The sequence below is a fragment of the Pteropus medius genome, unplaced genomic scaffold (assembly GCF_902729225.1).
Source record: "Pteropus medius unplaced genomic scaffold, Ma_sr-lr_union100, whole genome shotgun sequence".
Lineage (NCBI taxonomy): Eukaryota > Metazoa > Chordata > Mammalia > Chiroptera > Pteropodidae > Pteropus > Pteropus medius.
The window spans coordinates 51,714,058-51,737,929 of record NW_024344378.1 but is presented as its reverse complement, the minus strand read 5'-3'; the positions used below and the strand labels follow the sequence as shown (position 1 = coordinate 51,737,929).

The following is a 23,872-nucleotide window of genomic DNA, read 5'->3' as shown; positions in this document are numbered from 1 at the left end:
AGGGGTGGCTGCCCAGCACACACCCAAGAAGCCCCCCGCCCAGCCCTGGGGGCATGCACCCACTCACCTGTGTGACAGAGTGGGTTTCATGGAGCTCATGGAGTTGAGGGGGGGCTGCATGGGGAGTTTCCCGGGGGGGTCGCTCTGGCGGCTTTTCTGATGTCGGAGCAGCAGCAGGCGGCCGAGCTCCTCGCACCAGGAGGACAGCAGGGCTGCAAGGAAGGACAGGATGGTCAGTGGGCACCTCGGCCACCACACCCTGACACTCCCGCCCCCATCTCAGCCTCCCAAAGTGGTTCTTGTCGACACTGGCTTTGGTCTCACCTTTGTGTGACACCAGGAGAGTCACTAAGCCTGCTCAGGAGGCCTCAGTGCTCTTACTTGTCGAGTAGAACTAACACCCCCGAAGGAGGACTAAAAAGCTTCCGTTGCTGTAGATCAGAGGAGCGTGATTTTAACGGCAAAGAGGAGAGTCAAGATGACGTAGGGGACAGCAGAGATGATGCTCAAGGAAGAGCCAGACGGAGCCAAACGAAGACCTTGTGTGGCCCAAGTTTACGAACTACTGGCTGCCCCCAGACTTCTCAGTGAAGCCCGCCCCCTGGATTCTAGACAAGCAGCTCAACGTGACTTCTCCCCATGGGTGGGGCCAAAACACAAGGTTTAAACAAAATCCGGAGCCTTCCTGGTGCCTGTTGACAATCCCAGGAGTGCCTGCAGGTTCTCCCTGAAACTCCTCCCCACAAAGGGCCCTGCAGAGCATGTGCGCACACACCTTCTGGTCTGCTGCACTGCTGGGCAGAAGGTTAGGGAGGACAAAGGATTTCCAGGGCAGAGGGTGGCTCAGGGGTGGGGTGATGCCCAAGTTAGAGTCCCCAGAGGCAACAGAGGCACATGAGAACCCTCCATATCCAGGCTTGGCGAGGCCTTCAAAACCAAGAGAAAAGCAGCTAGAATTATTTGGGTGCTGGGAAAAAGTACAACTTTCTTTTGTCCTTCACTATTCCAGTGTGGCCACCAGAGGGTCAAACACACCCTGGCCAGTTCTTCCAGGGAGTGCATCGGGGAGTGAAATTGTGGAGGGAGTGCAGAGTCCGGAAGGCTGTGTGACCCTAAGGAGCTCACAGACCCTCGCTGGGCCTCGGTTTGCTTGCAGGGGAAGAGGAGTAATGACTCTTGCCCTGCCTTCCTCCCAGGGCTGTGGTGAGGGGCAGATGGGGGAACTGCTGAGACTATGCAGAAGCGAAAAGGGGTGACCGCACCCTAGCCAATGCCCCAGTCCTGCCACGAGTACTTCATCCAGGCTGATCTGAGAGTTCTGAAAGTAGCCAACCTGGTCAGGTGGTCAGGAGGAGCCTTTTGAACCTAGAATTGCTCAGCCTCTTGGCCAGATGCACAGCCCACTCCCTCATTTCCAGGGTCTTCCATCTGGAAGCAGTGCAAGATGCTTCTGCATCCTTTCCTAGGATCTGCTCGGTATGATCCAGGACATCAGCTATTATCCTCACTCTACAGATGAGCAGACTGAGGCTCAGGCAGGTGTTGTCACTCACTCACAGTAACACAGCCAGTGATGAGTAGAGACACAGATGGTGCCCCTGCCCCATGCCGTGTTGGTGCAGCCCAAGGCTGGACCAGAATGTTGAGAAGATGAAAGGCAAAAGCCAAGTGGCAGAAGGCAAAAGCCAAGTGGCATAGTCCTAGCCCCCCAATTCTAAGAGGAACCCTTCAGGCCTCATTTAGCCAGCACTAGGGAAGACGCCCATATACACAATGCCCCAGAGTGGCTGGGCAGGGCTGCCACTTCAAACCACTCAGATCCTGGACAGGGTTCCCTGTCAGCCCAAGGTTCTGAGAGGCAGGGCTAGGGACCCTTTGAGGCTCTGCCAGGCTCTACCCCTGCCCAGGCAAGCTCTTTCAGGAGTAGGAAGCAAGTGGGGCCCAGCAACTTGGGTCTTTTCCTGCCCCTCACTGAGTGGGCAGGGGCCAAGAGGCAGCTTTTAGGATGAGCAGAAGAACCCCGTCCATCTAGTTCTGCTGTGAGCTGGCCAGAAGGGAGGTGCACACATTCCCAGGGGCGAGCTGGGGGCCCAAGGGCAAGGGAAGGTCAGTGGTTCTTGCACGAAATGGGGTGGGGTGGCGAGGGGTCCCACTGGGGTTGCTGGCCCCTGTTCAGCTTGTGTGGTGTGCAAAGACGCCTGACCAAAGAAGCATGTGGGGGCCAAAATCCAGCCTGTGCTCTCTCCCAAAAGGGCACCTGTTTCTCAAAAGACGTATCTTGTCGCTCTCTTGTGGGGCTCACCTGCCACCCTGCACAGCAAGGAGGGTACTAGAGAGTAGAAGCCCCCAGCCTGGCATGTGTTTGCCCAGAAACCATGGCAAAAAGCCCCTAGAGCGGGTGCCCAGCACACATCTGCAGCAGCTGGAGGGGGAAACAGCCTATTCAGACAGGCTGGAACAAACGAATGAATTTCCAGATTGCTCCATTCTTCTCCCAGGCCCCTAGTTACTGCTTCTTGTGCGGGGGGCACTGGGCATCTGGAAACTCATTAGTACGCCAAGCACGAGGCACTGGATCGCAGAGATGGAGGGACTGCTCGGCTGCCAGCACAAAGGACGGCCACAGATGGTACGCCCGCTGCCCGCCCTGCCTGAGCCGCCCCTCCTAGCTCTCACTCCTTCGGGGGCCACCATGCCACGTAGGAGGGATGGGAGGCTCCATGGGGGCATTCAGAGTTTTCCTTCAATGTCACGGGCGAACCCCCTACTTGGTCAAGAACAGCTCTCATCTTCCTATCATTATTGGAGTGATTTTCCTTAAAGGGAATAAAATAAAGGGAGGCCGGTGGCGTAGCAGGGCCTGAGATACTGTGAAGAGATGGGATGTGTGTATGAGGCAGTCACGGCACAACAAAGATGCCAGGACAGCCACGTTTCCACAACCAAGAGGGAAAGCGTGGGGAGCGAGGAAGCACCACCCCTCACCTCCTTGGCCTGAGCGGCCGGTAATCACAGTGGCACACTGGCAGACACATGGTGGGAGGATGCACGGCGGGCAGACCCAGTGCATGCTCTCATCATGGTGCAAACCAACATGGGCTGTTCTGAGGCAAACACCAGTTAATGACAACACATGGGAATGTGCAGTCAAAAAGGGAGTCTGGGCATTGTCAGAACTAGAAGGACCAACAGGCAGGAGGTAGGTTAGGGGATGACAAGAGCACAGAGCCTGCACAGTGGGGTGGGTGTCTGGGTGTCTGGTTGTCTGGGTGTGTGTCTGCGTGTGTGCCGGATCTGACTGTTTATACATGGCTGAGCTAAGCTTGCCTCTCTGATGAGGCATGTCCTGCCTGCATTTCTCTTTTGTCCTGCATGTCTCTGCTCTGGAAACTCATTGAGGCAGAGTATGAAAAGGGATCACTGAGCGCAGGCTCTGGGACTAGGAAGGAGCACCAGGCATGAAGAGTCCCAGAATGGGGTGGGAGGGATGGAAAAGGTCTGGTGTGATGTGCACAGAGCACACCAACCATGGGAAGAATTTTAGAGGGACACTAGCCATCCTAAGCTGAGCAGGCAGGGTCAGGAGTGCCCCTCCTACTGCCCGGGCACTCTTTGAGGCCACCCTTCACCTCCTCTGATGAGCACCACTCATCCTAACAGTCTGAGTTCCTACCATTTAGAGCTATGTGACCTCAGGCAAATTATAGAAGCTCTCTGGGCCTCAGTTTCTTGATCCGTTAATACTAATGCTCACTCTTTAGGATTACTATGATGTTCAAATGACACCACCTATGCAATATGTAAAGCAGTATGGTACATAGTAAGCATGGAGTCCCTGAAAGCATTGTGTGTGGTCTTTGGAGAGCAGGGGAGACATCTGCAAATGTGCTCTGTTCCCCGCAGACAGTAAAGCACCTCATGAATGGGAGGAAGCCATCCTAGACCCCTCCAGAAGGTGTCAAGGCAGCCCTGATGGGTACTAGTGCCACACCGCTCAGGAGAAGGGAGAGGAGGGGACAAAAGCCAGCAGGCTGTGGGAAGCGCGGGCTAAGTGTCCTGGCTCTGAAGTCCCATAGATGGGGCTTGAACTGTGTCCTGCCACTCTCTAGCTCCAAGATTTCACACAGGCTGCTTCACCATGTGGAGTTCCAATGTCCCCATCTGTAAAGAAGCTGCCTGCCTCAGAGAGTGGACGTGAGCTGTAAATGAGTATTGTCAATCAACTGCAGGGGTATCCATGCACAAGCCGGAAAGGGAGGGAGAATGCGTGGAGACCAAGGGACCCTGTAACCCACACAGCCCCAGACAAACAGCCCCTCAATCCCATACCCATCACTGCCTCGCTTAACACTGGGAAAGCTGGAAAGGCACCAACTCTGGAACTAATCTGCAAGACCTGATCCCAGCTCTGTGTCTACCACCCATGTGACACCTCCAACAACTCATCTAACTTTCCTATGCCTCAGTTTCCTTACTTCTGAAATGAGCGGGTGGTAATTCTGCCCCCTACTCATAATTGTTAGGATGAGCCAAGTTACTATGATGAAGTGCAGGAACAGCACCAGACAACATAGCAGGTGCTAGACACGTGTTTGTTAAAATGACAATCAGTGTTATTGACCTTGGTTGGTAGATGAGTGACCGCCAGGATGGTTACGGGGCCTTGGTGTCTCTGTCCACCTCTGACCATGGAACATAGAAACAAATGAACTGGGCAGCTGTGCAGCTCAGAAGTTCACAGGACCCTGAGTAGACAACTAGAAGCACCTGTTGCCCTCAGCTATAGGCACTGCAGAGCAGCCCCAAGTTAGGTGCCGAGGGGCAGAATGAGGACCATACTGTGTCTGCTTTGCTTGAGACACAAGAAGTAAAAATCAATTCCCCTTTCAGAAGCAGCTCTGCCTCTAATTCAGCCAGTGGAAAGGTGTCTGTGGCCCTAGAGGGGACATATTCTGGCTTCCCTGAGGTCCCTGGTGGTACACCCTAGAGATAGGGCAGAGCTCAGCTTCCCAAGCTAGTGGCACATCATGAATGGGCGTGGGGTGGGCAGGTCCCTTAGGATCCAGAACAGCTCATGATCCAGGCCCAGATATCTCACTTGGCACAGTCTAGAGCCCTGGCCTTTAGCAGCCAAGTTCCCCACATCCACAGGGGAAGCAACAATCCTGAGAGATTCCAACCAGGGAGAAGACATGATGGGTTGACCTCTCAAGTTCCCATTGCCTGCACTTTTCCCTGGAGCTGACTTACCTAGGAAGCCACAAGGGATACTAGGTTTTCCATTCCAGGCCTGCCACGGACTTAAACAACTAAGGTCATCTGTTAGCAGCATGTGTCTTACAGTAGATGCTGTATCATGGTTTGACTGGTGGCGTGTTTTTCCTTCCTAGTGGTACATAAAATAGTGATGTGTGTGACAACGGGAGGCATCGTCTAGTAATGGGATCCAGCGGATATATCTCAGGGCCCCGGCACCAGTGGGTGACACAGCTAGGTCAGTATGAACTCAGAGAAAGAAGTGAAAGTGCATTCTGGGTCTGAGAATCAGAGGGGTGCAGGACATAGGTCTGAGGGAAGACACCGAGGGAGAGCCAAGATCCGATAGACATTTGCTCCCCAAGACATTCCTGGCTACTTCCCCTGCAGCCATTAGCCACCAGCACCCTTCAGGGACAAAAAAAAAAAAAAAAAAAGGAAATCAGATTAAGAGTGAGGGCAGGTCTGAAGTAGAACTGTGACGAGTTTTAGATCCGGCTTGTCCCAGATGTGCCCACCTGGGGACACTGACCTGCCCGGCATTTGCACCTGCAGTTCCTGGCGGAGCAGATGCCCAGGAAGGGCTAATGGACTAGCACTTGGGTGCCGGTCTTACAGGAGCAGCAGCCGAAGGAAGAGGCTGCACTCTCTCGTTGAGGCAATGGCCTAGTCTCCAGGTAGGGAGGGTGGAGCTGCATTTTCCAGACCAGCCTATAGCTAGCAGACAATGAGCCAGGTCGGGGAGGAGGGAAGGCAGAGATTGGGGTCTGAAGGTTTGGAGCATCAAAGGAGCAGACAAGCTTGCTGGGCATGTGTGAGAGGCTGTCCTTCGCTACACTGGACTCAGGCTTGAAAAGGGGCCAGAAACCAGAGGCAGCCATTGTGACCATAAAAAAAAAAAAAAAAAAAAGGCAGTATGTTCCCTACGGATATGAACAGGGGGATGTTTAGACAATGAGTAGCCTGGAATGCTCATTCTTCGTAAGGTCTGGGCATCAGGAAAGGATGGGAGCAACAATGGGGGAAGGGGAGGATAAAAGGCCACGGGGAGGAGGATACAGAGACCTGGATGTAAGAGCCAATCAGGGGAATTATCAAATGTGCTGCAGTCTGGGGATGCCTCACTCAAACGAAACAAAGGCGTATTAAGTATCAAAGAGCATCTCAGTGGCTAAAAGGCTGGAGAACAGAGGGAACTCTGTGGGTGAGTGAGAGAGAGAGAAAGAGAGGGAGAGAGAGGGGGCTTCTGAGACCCAGGGATGGACAGGACTCAGGGGTGTCCAGGAGGTGGCCTGTAGGCACTGCCTTCTCAAGCCATGCCCTTGGGGAGGAGGGAGGAGAGTTGGGAAAAGAGGTAGGTGGAAAGAGGTCCTGGGAGCATACAAGTGAGAGTCACCATCAGCGAAAAATACTATGGCTACATTTTCAAATGCTTCTATACCATACAAGACCCTCTAAAGTGGCAGCAGAGCATGGCAGTTCCATTTCTCAATGGGGAAGCCTGGCCTGGGTAGCTGGAAGGCCTCTCCTGGGAGTCAGGGTGGAAGAACCAGGAATCCAGTTTGGGCTCCTCCCCTCTCCTCCCTGACACATTCTTGTGCCTGTATCTACTCAATTCCCCAGGAGCACCTCAAGCCACCTCAGGAAGATGCTCCCCACCAACACCCTGCCCTACCAGTGGTTCGAGGCCTGACTGTCTTTGCAGTCTGTCCCCTATGCTTCTTGCCTATTCCAATCACCTGCTGCAGCCATGTCTGTTCTCCCCTGAATTACGACAAGCGCGTCCTATCATTTATCTCAGTCTCCAAACCTGTCTCCTGCCAACCCACACACCACAAGGTGGCCAGAGACATTCTTCTACCAATGCGTTCTGATCACCTCTTTCCAATTGTGTCCCGAGAGGCTGCACAGGGCCTGGTGGATGGTAGGCTCAATGGATGCAGAATGAGCGAGTGACCCGCTTCCCTGGGGGAAAGCCGTGGTGTTCTATAGCGAGAGCAGGAGCCCTGAGGGCCACGGTTTACTTATGCCACCCCGGCACCGGCCACAGGCTATGAAGCCGACATATGACTAAAGGATTGAAATGAATCACAACTAGGTAACCCAATATACAGAGCCGAATAGACACTGGACACGCTGTGTCTGAGACCCAGACTCTAGGTAACACTCGTGCCCTGTGGCCTTTACACCTGCCAGCAGCTCCCCGCTCCTTGGGGACAGGGATCTTGCCTCAAGAGCATCAACCCTGAAAGGAATCCTATCATGAATGTGTCCAGAGATTGGTGCTGTCATCAAATTCAATCTGTAAACGACTCAGGTGACACTCGTTTTGTGACAGGTATGGCCATCGGTGGGCCACGACAAAATGGGGAACGAAAGGTAAGCTAGTTGACAGAAACAGCATTAGTCTGTATAACTTGGGAAGCCAGCTGCAACCCTGGGTTTATTTTGTTCATGGGCTGGCATCAGTTTTCAGGTTGATGCTGTCTGTCACACAGCATCTCACCCAGGGCTCCCTGGAGACACTGCTGCTGCTGCTCCTGCCTTCCCAGCCCAGGGCACACCCTCCTACCCTCTGACCTCCCTTTTCATCTCTCAAACATGGCATCCTGGGACCACTGCCCAGGGAAGCCTGGGGGTCACAGACGGTGGGGACTCCTGCCTATGTCTGGGAACCAGGGTTCTAGACTTCAGACCCGTGCAGAGGAGAGGTGAGGGTCCAGGAGGGGAGGGCAGAAGAGGAGAGCACATGGGGGTTTGAGATGATACAGGACTGGGCTAGTCTTTCCGTTTTGTCTGTAAAGTGAGAAGGAGGAACCTCTGCTCTCAGGCCTGGTGTGAGGAGTCCCAAGAAGAAGGAAGGGCCCATGCTCTAAACCACATGTAAGAGATGGTGGGTCTAGTACCAAAGAGTCTCAACTGCAGACTCGGAAGCTATAAAGTGCTGACTACCTCCTGCCTTCGAAGAAAGAGTGGCTAAGATCACAGACTCTAGAGCCAGGCGGTCTGGGTTCAAATCCCAGCTCAGCCACTTAGCAGTTGTGTGACCTTGGGTAAGTTACTTAATCTCTCTGGTTTTCCCTTTTGTAAAATGGGGATAATAAATATTACCTACCTCTTAAACTGTCATGACGATTAAACAAATTAATACAAATAAAATGCTAGTACAATGCCTGCCACATAGGAAAGATTATTTAAGAATAAATTATTTTGTTGTTGTTAGTGAGCACATATCCTTTCAGGATAAAGAGGCTTCTCTGTCTCCCATCTATACGCTGTTGCTCAAAGAAAATACAATTTCTTTCACCCATCTCCAAGAGGATCACAATGCTTCCATGCTTTGGGCAACACCTCCTTCACACTGGGTACTATCTGGGCAGGCAGTACTGCTCCCCAGCACCCAGCTGTATCTTTACCCAATGTTTTCCCTGCCAGACACTCTGCATTGGGTGGACCCTAGGCCCTTGTAAAACTGAGCCTCGACAGCTGCTCCCTTCTGACTCAGCTCTCAGGCCATGCAGTGGTAGCCAGTCTGGGCTGACTCCTCTTTAGCATCGCCTGGCTGCGGGCACTGGGGTGGACTTTGCAGCCATGCTCTCCATACTGGTTCGACAGAGTGGCCACAAAAAAGGGGTGGGCCACTGGGAGGCCTGGCCCTTCCTTAGCCCCATCTCCTGTGTGTCCAGAAGATGGGATGGTGACAAGAGCCAAAGTCAGAATTCCTGCTCTTACCCCTATGCTCCCAGCAGAAATGGGTGGTCTGACCCATGACCCTAGGGACTTGACTTATCCACAGAATCGTTACTCAGCTGTCCTCCTCTGAGGGCCCACCTCTGCTAGGTGACCCAGAAATGGAAAAAGGGCCCCTTCCCTGTCGGTTCTCTCGGGGCATCTTTTCCCAGGAGGAAATAGCACAGATGCACATGACCACAGAGAGGTGGGAGTCAGGGTCAGTGACTCGAAGCCCTCGGGCCAGGGGCGGTAGCTGTTGGGCCTCAGGAAACCAGGCGCATCCGCCCTATCATGGCCATTGACCCAGTGGGGCAGCCTGGGGCCACATGTGCGTGACTGTGAAATGGGGTGACACCTCCCACTATGAACAGTGAGGATCTATTGGCATCACGAGGGTGCAAAGACAGCCCTTTAATTTTCCCAACTGCCTGGCACCCTCTGCCTCACTGGAGCCTCATAAATCTCCAGTGAGGGGCTAGCCAAGCATGAGGTTGTCTGTGTTTTATTAAGCAGAAATCAAGGCCCAAAAGGGGGTGACTCGCCCAATCACACCACAGGAGAGAGGCTCTCCTGTTGGTCCAGAATGGTTTCCCTTTACCCCCACAAGTGTGATGTCACATATCTGAGAGTAGGCACATCTCCAGAAGATGGCTCAGTACCTCCCGCCTACCTTTCACTCCCATGATTTGGCTCCATCCTAGCTTCTTGTTCCAGTTTGCTACCAACTTCCTGTGAGACCCTGGGCAACGTTTTCCTCTCCCTGGGCCATATGTCAAAGAGTGAGTGGGTGCCGGGCTCTCGGAAGTCTGAGGGCCCATGAATCAGCCCTGACTTCACGGCAGGGTCACGTCCCTCAGAACTGAGCCTTGACTCCTCAATCCTGCAGCTGCTGTGGAATGAGCTGCCGATCTTCGTAACTGGCCTGGACACTCCCATCACCAGGCATGGGCTACAGATGGAAGGGGCTCCAGAGATCTCCCCTTGCCCAGATGTTCCTTTTACTAAGGCCGAGAGCCTGGAGTGGGGAGTGGATCTGCTGAGGTCTGACAGCTGGTATGTTTAGGGCCCGGGGTGACGGGGGGCTGGGAGGGGAGGAGGATGAAGCCTCAGCTGTGGTGGCCATTGAGGGGTTACGGCTTTCCCCTGGTTACAGGAAACATCATTTCTGGAGGGTGTAGGTTGGACTTGGGGCCCCTGACAGCTGACCCCTGGAACATAAAACCAGAGATGTTTTCCCTGGGGGAAAATCTTGTCCTTCTGCAAGAACAGCTGGATCATTGCACTACCATCAGCACCAGCAGCAGCACACTGTCCTGAGGTTCAAACGCTTCTGGTTTTTCTAGATCATTGCCACACTCTGCTCTCTGCTCTGTTACCTCTCATTACTGTGTGGGTAAGAAAGTCAAAACAAGGAGGAATCATCTATTGGCCTTTTGGCTGTGAGTGACCCTGTCCCTCTCCTGCCTGCTCCCCTAGCTGCACATACTCAGGCCCCATGTGCAGTGAGGACTGACCAGTTTGATGCTGTGGCAGTCCCAGGATGCATCTGAAGGCTCATGGCTTGCCCTGCTCCACCCCATTGGGACCTACCTGTTTCCCAGTGGTTGGCAGGTCCTGCCATCTCAGGGCTTGAGGTCCGGCTCAGCCTAAGAGGGCCTCTGGGCCATTCCCTCCCTTCTGGAACACTCCTCCTACACTCCCACACCCCTCTCCCCAAGAGCTGCCTGGGTTGGCAGGACCCGGGAGTCTCGAGGCGTGTGAACTCATCCTGGGAACTGAACTCCGGGGACCTCGGAGCCGCAGGGCTGATTCCCAAACCGGTTTGGCTATCCCTCACTCAACAGAGGCTGGGCCTGCCAGGCAGGATGCTCGGACCCAGGAGGAGATGCCAGACGGGTTGAGCCTGTCTGTGGGCTTTAGGAAAATCCTAGCCTGGAAAATTCCCTGCCTATCTTGCACCACTGTCTGGGCCTTCCTGGATAACTCAGATCCAAATGAAACAAAACAAAACAAAACAAAACAAAACAAAACAAAACAAAAAAAACCACCCAAAACGAGCTCAAGGGGAGCATTTTTATCAGAAAGAGAATGCTCCTTTCCTCTTGTTGGTGCCCCTCAGTCTGAGAAATGGGCCTGGACAAGATTGTTGGCCAAAGTGCTGCCGTCCAAGGAGACCTGCTGGCAGGGAGCGGCCACTGTGTAGCTACTGTGCCCCTGTTCAGGGGCTGGCTGACACACCTCTTGCCCCTGGACTCTGACAAGCCACCCAATGGTGAGGGTATCACAGCCTCCATTTTAGAGATGAGGGGCAAGAACGGAGAAGCTGTGTAACTTGGCTCAGGGAACACCTGAGCTTGCGGCAGGTCAGGACCGCAGCAGGATTTTCTCATTTATCTTGAGATATCTGCTGGCAGTGGGGCTAGGGTGTGGGGATCTAGACCACTTCCGCTGAAAATTATACAGCATTAATAGCAAAGCAAGTACACTGAAGGAGGGAGGGGCCCTTGAGCCATCCCTACAACAGACTGAGGCCCGGCGGCCTCTGTGCACCTGCCCCCATATTCCAAGAGGACAAAGGGTCCAACAGGACAGATCCCTTGGGCTACCCAAGGACTAACTAGAATATCCATGGGGGGATGGGTGGTAGTGCCCAGAGCCAAGAGCCTCCCTACTTCCATCTTGCTCCAAGGCAGCACCTGAGCAGGATGGAGGAGAGGCCAGAGGCTCAGAGCAGTAAGGATGTTCTCTCCACCTGAGTGTCGGCCCTGGGGGCACGCTCATAGTGCATTCGTAAGACAAGACCCAAGCCACAACTGCCCTAGAACCAAGCCTTCAGGAACCTCTGAGCCCCATGCCCCTCATTCCACAGGTGCCTCCTGGAGAGCCTATTTTTTATTCTGTATGTAGTTTCTCCTGGTAGCTAAACCCCACTGCCAGTTGCTCCCTCTTAGGGATCCAAAGGAGTAAGGAGGGGATGCGGGAACCAATATCTTCCCTGGGTAATTGACTTTTCTGAGTCTTCCCAGCTGGGTGCCTGCAATTTGGCTGGAACCCCTGCTCCCAGCATAAGAAGAGGTTGGAGTGAGGTTGGGCCCTCCCCAGGGTCAACAAGACCCCCAAGTCTAAAAACCACAGCCGTCCATCTTCTTGGAAGGCAAGATAGGCTGAGAGATCCAAGTGCTGAGAGGCCTTGCTGTGTGCTCCCTCCATCTGCTCTGGCCCCCATGTCCAACTCCAGGTCCTTGGTTCTTTCTGTGGGAGTGAGGAGCCAGTGACAAACCCCACGGCCTTCAAATGGTGGTTACCTTCCATGTAACCTGGGCTCAGGAAGCCAGCACAAAGACCTTCCCTGGGTTCTGGTCCTGAGACTAAGCCTTGGAGAGGTGCTGACCCCAGGCACCTGTTTCTATGAAGGAACCACCTGGAAAACTTCTCACTCCTAAAGAGTGACTAAGGGGATGTGTGTGTTGTGGTGACGGGGACAAGAGAGAGGTTTAGTGCGGGAAGCACTTTGCCAGGTGATCCTTGACTACTGAGAATTGGGTTCAGGTCACTGCTCTTTGAGAAAGAGCAGATTCATGAAAAACCTGCTGACTGGACCCCCCGCTCTCCTACCTCCCACCATCTGCACCTCCCCGCTCCTTCCCTGCTTCCTTCCCCTGGTTAACCTCTGAGAATTTCAGATTCCTGGTGCAAGAAACACAGAGGGTGATTCCTTCGTCTCCTGCAGGCTAGTGAGGGTGAGGCCTGAGCCACAGGAAGGGCTCCCAGCCTAGCTGCAGTCACTCTGAACACCAGGCGGGTGGTTTTAATCAGGGGCACATGACCTGGCCCCATGGGCACATTCAGTAGCAGATTCAGACACTCCTTCCTGACCACACACTAGGAGAGATGACAATTTCCAGTGAGTTTCCACCCAAAACCACATAGCGAGGTTTCCTCTCTTGTCCATTTATCCAGTAAGGGCAGCAGGATCACCCACACATTTCATGTTTCCAGGTCCTGGCTTCTTAATTGGTCACTCCACTCATTTCCCAAGAAACCCTGAGTGTGGATGTTTGAAGGATACCTGGAAACCACCCAGGCTTAGCCATTACAACCTCTCCAGGTGTCCAGCAGGGGTTGGCAGTGGGTGACCCAGCGGCCCCAAATACCAGACTGGCCTCCATTCATCCCACTGGGCTCTCCTAAAATGCAGGGATGCCTGTGCGTTTTGAATGACCTGTCATTCTTTTAGCACATTATCTACTTGTTTTAGTCATGTAGAGGTAGACACCATGAAGAAAACCTGACACAGACACGGAATTTATAGAACACTTAGGGGGTGGGGAAGGAAACGAGAGCAGAGCTTTCTCTTTGCAGCTCCTTTGCGTGATGAAATGATTCTGAGAGTTTTTTTTTTTTTTTAATATCCAGCTGCCTGGTTGCAATGAAAATAAGAATCATTTATAAGAATTCCATTTACATTTAGTGCTTCCTGGCTGCACCTGTTACTCAGAGTGTAACACACCTGGTGACGTCTGGGTGACTCTGTGTCCTGAATGGTAAGGTCCTAGGGCAGGACTGAATCCCCTGGGCTTGTTAAAATACACAGTGCCGGGCCCCACCCCCAGTGGGGTGTCTGATTCAGGGTCTGGTGTGGAACCTAAAAATTTACATTTCTATCCAGTTCCCAAGTGATACTCATGATGCTGGTCCGGGAACCCCACTTTAAGAACCACTGCTCTACAACGATGGCTGAGCTCAGTGGTCATTTGCTGCATGAACGGAGCAGGAGGGAACCATTCTTCCTTCTCCCCTTCTGGGTGCACACAGAATGTACGCAAACTCTCAAACCAGGAGAACCATGTGCTTGGCAGATGGTATCCGACACTGCTGCTGACTTCCCCTGATCGCTGCATTCAAGGCCTTGGAGGTCTGACTCTAAATTCTCTTCCTCGCCTTGGCACAGGAGAAAGAACACTGGGCAGGGAGTCAGAAGTGGGTGCGCCCAGCTTTTATCTACTGGCTGTGAACTGTGTGGTCTTGGGCAAGACTCTGACAGGTGTGTGACACCTCAGTTTCTTCACCTGCATGTACACCTATCTCATCTAGTTGCTCTAAAGGTGTAATGGGGAAACCTTGACAGTGGCTACCGTGGATGGAGAACATGATTCAGGTTAGGCACTGTTCTGAGCACTTTGCATGCATGCATTGTCTCATTCAAGCCCACACTCTATGAGGTAACTAACTATTGTCTCCCCATGACAGTCTCTGCTCTACCACTAGCTAGTGTTGTCAGCTGTTTGGCCCTGTACCCTCTCTGCCTTTGGGCCTGCTTCACAGACTGCTGTAAAGACTGAGTTAGGTCCTGCAGGTCTCACTCAACATGTTGAGGCTCTCAGGAAGCAGCCCCAGGGCAGCTGTGCTCACAGGCGAGGGACAGACAGCAGCCTGGGCCATCTGCAGTTCAGGCCAGCTCCCCGTTTCTCTTCCAGAGCAGCTGGGGGAGGGAGAGTCATTTGTTTAGGCCTCTGCAGTGTTTAATCACCACGAAGCTCTCCCGCCCTCCTCCCCCCTCCAGCGCCTGCTCTCTTCCTGCAGGAAACAGCTCTCTGCTTTCTGCCTCTAATGGAGGCCATGAAAAATTAACACAGCACCCAGAGAGAAGGAAACACCACGCAGGGTGGGCTATCGGAGCCAGATAAACAGCAGGCCCCAGCCCAATGGACACTGGTTGGGCAACCTGGACCCTGAGAGGGTTCTAAAGGACCTGTTGGTTATACAACTGGCCACCCAGCAGGGCCACAGGGTTGTGGATAGCTGTCAGCCTGGGGGTCCATAGCAAATCCAACAGCCTCTGAGGAAGCTGGAATGCAGAGCCTGGGCCTCCCTGGTCTGTAGGGCCCTTAGAAAATCTGAGGCCAGGAATCCTTTCTCTGTCTCTGCCCTGAAGAGAGCTATGTCATGCAGGGACATGCCCCTGGGAAGGTCAGCTGTAGGCTAGGCAGAAACTTGACACATATCTCTCTCTTCTCCATTCCTTTTCCTGACGCTCCTGTAAAGTGGAGATCGCTACCCCCTTTTCACGAAAGAAACTCAGAGGGGTGAAGGACCCTACCTGTTCAAGGGCAACCAGCCAAAACAACTGGCAGAGCGGGATCTATTTATTTTTAATTAATAAAATGACTCTATTTACATAAGTAATACACAAATCCATTCTCCTTAGAAAGCTTTTTTTTTCTTTTTTTAAAAACATTTCAGATAGAGACCAGAAGAGGAATTAGGGCCTACATTTTTCCATTACATCTGATGGTTCCACCTCACTGTGCATTTCACTGCCCTTCCCTCTTAATTTTAAAATGTTATTTTGCAGAAGTAATGTGTGAATGTGATTAAAAAATATACAGAAGTAGAAAAAAGGTACATACTGAAAAACACAATCTCCCTGACCCCAGGCTTGTTGCCCAGTTCCTCTCCCCAGGGCTAGTGGCTTTGGTTTTTGGTTCGAGAGTTATTCTGTCATTTACGTATATCATGGCCTTTGCAAAGTCTGCCTGGAAGGTTCTTGCTCCAAATATGCATGTGGTGCACCCCTCACTGGCTTTTCCTTACTCCTTACTCAGTGAGGGCTTCCCTGACACCTGTCCAGTTTATAGACTGCAACACCACCCCCGCCACCCGATTCTATTTCCTTCCACTGCTTAATGATCCTCCATAGCACTTATGACCTTCAACTTTTTATCTAATTTATCATTTGACACCCCACTCCTCGCACTGGGGCCACAGCTCTTCAGTGCAGCGGTTCCGCGTGATGCATTCATTGCCAAATCTCCAGCGACTAGAACAAGGCCTGACACTCGGGCGACAGCATCGATGAAAGGGCTAGGCATGGGCACGGCATGGACAGGCAGATTCCACCCTGACAAAAAGGGTGGCATGTTACACATGCTGTTCTCAAACTCCTTTTTAAGAACACGTTTGTCGGCTCAAATAGATTGTTACTCCTGGAGGACAGGACTGTGCCTTTTCTATCTCGTCTCTCCCAAGGACCCAGCCTGATCTGGGGCACACAGCAGATGCTCAGAATGACTAGACTGGAGACTTGTCCCCTACCTTAGACCACCGCCCCACCCCCCCACACACACAGAAAAAGAAAGAAAAAAAAAGAGCAAAACAATATATTGTGTAGAAGATGATATAGGAGATTTATCTCCATGACTTTGGGATTGGGGAAGATTCTCAAAGAGGACATAATAAGCACTAATCATAAGAAAAAGTTGATAAATTTTCCAACATTAAAGCAAAAAACTCTGGTATACCAAAATATCCCATTAAGAGAATAAAAAGACTTGCCCAAGGTGGTGGGAGAGTCTGAAAGACACAGAACCCACACAGGGTCTGGTAAGGCCCAGGTGAAGGGTTCTAGGGTGTCGGGCTCTCTAAGACTGTCTTCAGTCACTCAGAAAGGCTTCTCAAAAGAGGTGGAAGGTGAACCTATCTCACTTGTCCCCTAGCCCTGGCCTCTTCCTCCTCCTCCCTGAAAAATCAGAGACTTAAGACAGACAGAAGAGCCCCAGTACGCCCCTGCTTTCCCTGTCCCACAGAGAGATAACCAAGCAAGAAAAAAACAAATTAAAGAGCCCAAGAGCATGGCAGGGCCTTGGAAAGTTTGGCTTGACAGGGCAAGAACATTTAACAAAGCTCACATCATCCATCACTGGGGCCCAGTCATTTAGATACTAGGCATTTGATTAAACTAATATGGGTGGCTGGGGCAAGGCATGGCTAGGCGCTTCCTACCCTCACCTACAAATTAGACCGTCACACACAATCCGATTACCTTGACTGCCACATTTATCTCAGGAGAGGAACCATCCATCACTCCTCAGCAGCTGGCTCTGGGCCTCTTCTTGCAGGAGGGGAGTTAAGAGTGCCCCCAAGTTTCAGCAGGCAGTGCTCACTCATCATTCATCATCCACTCAACAAATGCTGACCCAAATGCCCAACCTGCGGTAGGCCTTGGGCTGGGCACTGGGGAACAGAACAAACAGTCTTTGCCCTTGAGGAGCCCACAGAGGGTATGTGAAAGGGAAGTATCGGAGCTGGTAGTAAAGGAGGGCTCAGTGTATGAGTCATACAGCTGATGGTCCAGGTTTTTGTCCCAGCTCTCTCCCCTCCAGCTGGGACCTGAGCGGAATGTGGCACTGACCTACCTAATCCTCAGCTTCACACCTGTGAAATGGGATGATAACACAGTGCAGCGCTATCCAACACAGCTTCTGCAATAGTGGAGATGTCTACTATCTGCCCTGCTCAAAGTGAGAGCCACTGGCCATGTGTGGCCACTGAGCACCTGAATGTGACTAGTATGACTGAGGAGCCGAGTTTTAAATTTTGTTTAAGTTTACTTCATTACATTTAAGTGTAAATGGCCACATGGGGCTCTAGCTCAGCTGCTGAACATGGTAGATACAGTGGTTGCTGCCTTTTTGGGGTTGTAGTGAAGAATCCACTACGCAGCCTTAAAATGCCCAGCGCAAAGCTTTGCACATGACAAATGCTCACTGAAGGCTAGGCCACTTCCTTCTCGAAGGGAGGGCTGGGTTCTGAGGCCAACGATAATAGCAGCTGTTATCTGAAAATCCTGAACAGATAACACGGTCACCTTTGCTATCTCATAGTCCAGCAGGACAGCAGGCCCCAATTTTAAAGAAAAAGCAGAGAGGCTGAGAGGTAAAGATGGCACAAACCGCAAAGTAGCAGAGACAGAACTCGAATCTGTGGCTTTGAGCCCCCTGTTTTGCCACTGGCCACCTGGCTACCCTGGGAGACACACAGCAGGAGCAAGGCTCAGGGTACAGTAAGTGAGGGCAAGTCTGCTGGGCAGGTGAGGGGCAGCAGCCTCTCCCCGACCACCACAGTCTATGGCAACTGCACTGACCGGCTTTTCCACTGGACTGGTCTCCTCTCAATGCCAGTACCAAGGAAGGAGGTAGGTGACAGGCACAGGGGTAACCCCAGAGTTACCCGCAAGCCAGGCCCTGCACTGAGCCTCTCTCACAACAGGGTAGAGCTGGGGCAACTGACAGAATTTGGGGTTCTATATATGCCATCATCTAGATGGGCCTCGTCCTGAGGCTTTTGCAGTGACCAAGGCAAACAGACAGAGAGCCTCAGGGATACTTGGACCAGTGAAAGCTCAGGGTTCCTCCTGTTTTACAGGATGCCAGTGAGCTCAGGCTTGGATGGCAAATGTAGGTTCAAACCAGCTTCTGGAACCAGGAACCTGAGCACTCTGGCTGGGTCAAGTTCCCCTACAGGGCTGCAGTGGGGATGAGGCGCTAGTGAATGTGTGAACAGATTGCGGCACCCCACAAGTGTCTGTTCAAATTATTGGTATTGTCTGAGGTCTTAGGGCAGGTCAGAGACCCAGTGAGACCCGCCCTCGCTGCCTCTAGCCTCAGCCTGTGTCCTGAGGGCCTGAGAAGGCAGCAAGGAACAGCATTCCAGTAGGGGACTGAGACCCCAACCCTTAGGGATCGGCCATGTGACCTGGCACAAGCCTAGTCACCCTTGGGGGGTCTCCTTTCTTTATCCAAAAACAAGCATAAAACCACAAGTATATGCAAATCCTTTGGTGAGGATCAGATGGGACATGCAAAAGCATTTATAACCTGGATATGAGCAAATATGATAGAATCTAATTGTTCCAGTGGGCAGGCTTCCCAGTAACTTCAGAGCAGCCTGACCCTAGAGAGAAATTGCCTCCCCATGTGAAGACAAGCCCCCCACAGAAACAGCCTGAGCTTAGGAGTCCAGTCTTCAGACACTTGAAAGATGTCCGCTGGCAGTGGACTCCTCATAAAACCAGAGGCTGGAAGGGGCAGGCCCAGGTCACCAGCAGCACGCCTTGTGAGGCCCTCTCGAAACTTATTGTAGCAGTGGCTAGCAGGCTCCCAAGGGTAGGCTGACATGGCACTTTGGGCTGGGCACTGTCGCATACAGCTGGATGCAGCTGCAGGAAGGAGCAGGCTGCCCTGGATGGAATGTAGGAGGTTCCAAGTGGGAGATTACCACCAGGCTGGAAGATGGGGAGGGAAGGCCTCAGTGTGGTAGCCAGATCAGAAGAGCCTAGAAGGATGAAGTGGCCTGGAAGAGCCAGAGATGAGATGGGAGTTGGGGAAAGAAGTATACTAGGGGAGCTGAGGAGGCCTCCCTGGAATACCCCCTCCCCGCAGATGCACTCTTTCCACCATCCCAGGTGAAGGTATACTTAGCCACTCATACGTTAGTATAAATGAGTTTATAACAAATATGCCAAGACACACGAGGAAAAGTAATTGAAGGAAAAAGATTGGGTGGGGGAAGGTGGCAGGCAGCTCTCCCTAGCAAGCCACCTCTTCGAAGGCAAGACCCCTGAGAGCTCCCCAATGGGGACCCTCTGCTGCCAGGATTACCAGCATTTCCCGATCCCTCGCCAAATGCCAACACTCTTTTGTTGCCACTTAAACCAATTTGGGGGTAATTCTGCAGGCAATTGTCTTCCGATTTACAATGCGGCTCAGTGATTGCATCGAGGCTGATGGTTCAGGCTGTAATTGTATGGTAATCACTTCTGTTTATGATCGATGCGGAAATCACTATTGTTTTCCAGCAGGCTTGTTAAATCAAAAAAGTGCAGGGGTGGGGAGGGAGGGTTTATTTTTGTGAGTTGAAGCCCCGGGAAAATGAAATTAAGTAGAGCAACCCAATGTGGGGGTGGTGGTTCTGATGGCAAAGGCACTGTCATCAGTTCAGAACTGAGAGACAGAGCCAGACAGGGATGCAGAGATTGTGAGTGAGACGTGGAAGGTACAGATAGGTAGAGAGACACAGAGACACAGTGAGTAGAGACACAGGGAGGTGGGCAAGAATGCCTAAAGAATGGCCAGGCTTGGGGCAGAAATGGCCAGATACGCAGATCCACACAGAGATACACCCAGACAGACCCCACTGCTCATACATATATGGAGAGGCCAAGAGAAAGAGTAGGGCACCCCCCTCACACACACCCACACTTTACCATACCCGCTCTCACCCATTCCTAGAGAGGTGGATACAACCCAGATGCCAGGTGGCAGACCAGGCACTACTTGCCTCTCAGGGCGAGAGTTCCCTACCTGCTCCATCTGGGATCTGCTTGCCTTCTCCTCACCCTTGCCCCAAGACTGCCTGAAAACAGAGTGGCAGATGGCACCTGGGGGGCTCAGATGGCAGAAGCAGGGCAGTGTTCTGAGCTGAGCTGGTAGTGCAGGGAACAGGGGGAGCTGCCCACCTGGCAGACAGAAACTCAAACCTCCCAGAGGCTGTAGGAGACAGGCCTGAGCTGGGCAAGGGGCAGCGTCTCTCAGGGTAGCCACGGGCGCGCTCCATGGCACCACAGGACTGAGCCAGCCCAGGCTGGAGGCCAAGGTCCCGCAAGGAGTGAGCAGGCACCAGCTGTTATGTGCAGCTCAGACAGACCTCTAGACTGCAGGCTGAGCTTGGCTACAATTTTCTAAGTACAATTTTCTTCCCCAGCAAAAGTGCATGGAGACTACCGAGCAAGTACCGAAAACACGAATATGGCAAAAGATATTAGGTATTTGGTTTCCAAAGCCTGCAGGCCCGAAGTGCTTCACTCCTGCTAGCTCTCCTTGCATGGCCTGCCTCTCTCTACCAGTCTAAACCACCCTCCGGATTTCATGGTTCTGCCTCACCTCTCCAGGGAAGCCTTCCCCCACCCAACTGGACCCTCTTCTCCTGGGCTCCATGATACTGAATGTCACGCTGACTGCGATACAGTACTTTGGTGGCCCGCAGACACGGCTCAGTGATTGGAAGCTTGCTTCAGCTTTCTGAGCCTTTTTTTTTAAACAGTGAAGGGCCGACTGCGTCTTATCACGGGTGACCACCCAATGACTAGAGCGCAAACAGTATTCAATAGCCTACTTACCAGCTTCAGCGTGGGCATGAAGGCCACCCTGACCTGATGACATAGCTTTCTTCCAGCCCACAGCAGCCCAACTCCAGTGTCAGGCCATGCATGTCAACTCTAAGGCAGCCAGAGCCCTGGGATAGCAGGCAGTGAGGTTGTTGATTCCATTCTTACTTAGCACTCGAATGGAATAGAGGGCCATCCCCCATAGGCCTTCCTCAGCCTGGGTTCAGGCCATAAACTTGCCTGGGCTCTCCAACAGACTACTCCCCACTGAGCTAGGCCCTGAACTGGGGTGGCCCGGCTGCCTAATTAGGGGTCCAGTAGGGCATGCCAGGCGGTTGCTGGAAAACCTCTGAAGTGGAACAACCACTCCTAATTGGACTTCCAGGATTCGGCTTAAGAAAAGAGACGACCCACCCCACACCCCAAACCCCACCCTGGGACTTTGCTTCTGAAATATACACAAAAAAGAGATAGTCGTTCAACGTGTACAACAAAGCTGTCTAAATGGAGAGGGACACCCCAGGGTGGAGAGTACATATGTGCGTGCGTTTGTGACAGTGGCCGTGTATGTGTGTGCAGATCTATGGGTGCTCACCAGGTGGATCTCTTTTAGGGCCACCGTCTCATCCTTGCTCTGCTCAGGGGTCCCTAATCAAGTCCCGGATCCTGTCTGTGGTCTGGACCCCATACCAGCTCAGGCACTGTCAGGGAGGTGGGAGGAAGTCTCTAGTGGGCACCGAAGACTCATACTCTGAAGGTGAAGGCCGGAGTTGGAGCCTCGACTCCACCCTGAAACCCCTCGACGCCGCCCCTCAGTTCCCTTATTTGCCAAATATTGGTAATGACAGTATCTCCTCTCCCAGGGTACTTTCTGCTCCAACGTGTAACCTTGGGTTTGGGGACAGCCAACGAACCCTGACCTTTGTTTACTTAGCACCCTGAAATCAGGTCCTTGGTTGAACTGTTTAGGCTAAGGCCACCTGGTCAGGGTATTCTCTGCCCCTGCACCCATCTCCCAAAGGGGAAGAGCAGCCCAAGTGATCTAGCAGGGCTGGTGGCAGGATGCCGAGACTCTGTGGGAAGAGGCCAGAGCTCGCTGGAGAGGGAGCCAGGCTACCAAGGGAACCGCTCCTTGCTCAGGTGGCTGTGTCTAAGAGACAGGGCTGTGAGGGCTCAGAGTCCTAGCCTATCCCAGGTCCTATATCCTAGTGCTAAGTAAAAGTGGAATCGACAACCCCATTTGGGGCCCTGAGAGAAGAGTGACTTCTCGTGAGAAGTAGAACGCAAGTGGTTCTCTGATTCTGCAGTGCTCTGATATACCAAGTCTTAAAAAGTCTCTCTTTGCAGGCAGCTCTGAGAACATTCACAGAATTCTTCTGCCATCCCTGAGACAAGGAGAAAGGAAGCTGTGGCTAGCTGGGGTTGATTTCCCTGGGAAGCCATGGAACGACCTTTCCTGGAGGTCTGAGAGGGTTCAGTCATCTTCCCGAGGATGGGATGCGCCTTCCGGGGTCAGCTCTAGAGAGCCTTCCTAGGCCCCTCCTCCAGTCTCTGGAGTGATACAGAGAGCAGGGACACTGGGCCAGATGCCCTTGGCCCTCTCTCTGGGGGAGGGGTGGAGAGAATATTCCTAGAAATATGCAGGCCTCAGGGTGAGCCCCCTCTCAGACCTCCAGGTCTGCCTTCCGGTTTGAGTGGGCTAAGAACCTGCCTGCACTGGGGAAGGCACAGGACAGGGTACCACCCCTCCTACCCTAGCATGATGTTAACAGCTAACGTTTATGAAATGCCTCCTTTGTGCCAGGCACGTGGACTTGGGTTCTCCCAGCAACCTCGAGGTCACTGCTATTGTTATCCCTGTTTCTGGATGTGGAGGTTGAGGTATCACGGATGTGCCCAAGGCCATACAACTGGTGAGTAAGGGGCTGGCCGCACTTAGCCTGGCCCTGCTTCTCTTTTACATGGTGGAGAGGGAAGGTGTGGGCGCCTGCATGCCCCAGAAGAACCAGGACGTGTTCACTTCTTACATACATATACCACCCAGCTCCCACGTCAGACACACCTCCAATATTCCCTGTGTTCACAAATCTGCAAAACTCACAAGAACACTGACATGTACACTCATCCAACATAACACACTCGACCCCACTTAACACTTTCAAATGTTCCACCTTCTACTTCTACTCTCCAACGCACACATCCTGCAACAGGCTCACCCCACTTCACTCCCAGGCACACGTACGCCCCTGCACATCCAGTGCCTTCCTTCTACCTCTGACATCTTCATTCGAAGACTTTAAACTCCCAGAGGGCAGGAATCCTGTCTTTTTTCACATTCTCCACAGGGCCCCACCCAAAGCCAGCTCTTCATTTGTTTACTCACTCACTTAAAACATATTAGTGTATACTATAGAGTGCACTACAGCCAATTTGGATGTGGAACATACAGACTTGAATGAGTTATAGCCAAGAACTTGAAATGCAATGTTCCTGCACAATGGAGGGCTGTACTGAGTGCTGTAATTACTACACAGTGAACCGAGAGGGGCACAGGCGCAGGTATTCGTGAGCATGGAGGGTGTGCATGCAGAGTCCTCAGCAGGACACCTGAACACACTCAGTAGGCTCCTGTTATTATAACAGGGCTCTGAGGTGAGGTAGCGCCCATTTTATAGAAGAGGCAACTCAAATGGCAGAGGGAAGTCTCAAACTCTAGATCACGTGGGTGGGGTGCCAGCAAGGCTGTAGGTAACAGATGTTTAAGACCACAGAGGCATCCAGAGAAGCCGACCTGGGCCACGCCTGTTCTGAGGCTGGGTTCCCGTCTGGGCAAGAGCCCACAGGGCTCCATGGGGACACCCTATACTCCCGCATGAGAAGGGGCAATCAGGAAGCTATAACATGGGAAGAAATCTCCACTGCGGAGCACAAACATCTTAT

The 23,872-nt window shown here is 52.6% G+C and overlaps 1 protein-coding gene across 1 annotated transcript in view; it reads right to left on the bottom strand.

Moving 5' to 3' along the window:
• ZMIZ1 (zinc finger MIZ-type containing 1) overlaps positions 1 to 23,872 on the bottom strand; it is a 228,870-nt gene that overhangs the window by 31,149 nt on the left and 173,849 nt on the right. The window contains 1 exon segment of the mRNA XM_039872214.1: positions 68 to 212. Coding sequence (XP_039728148.1) covers positions 68 to 212 — 145 coding nt within the window.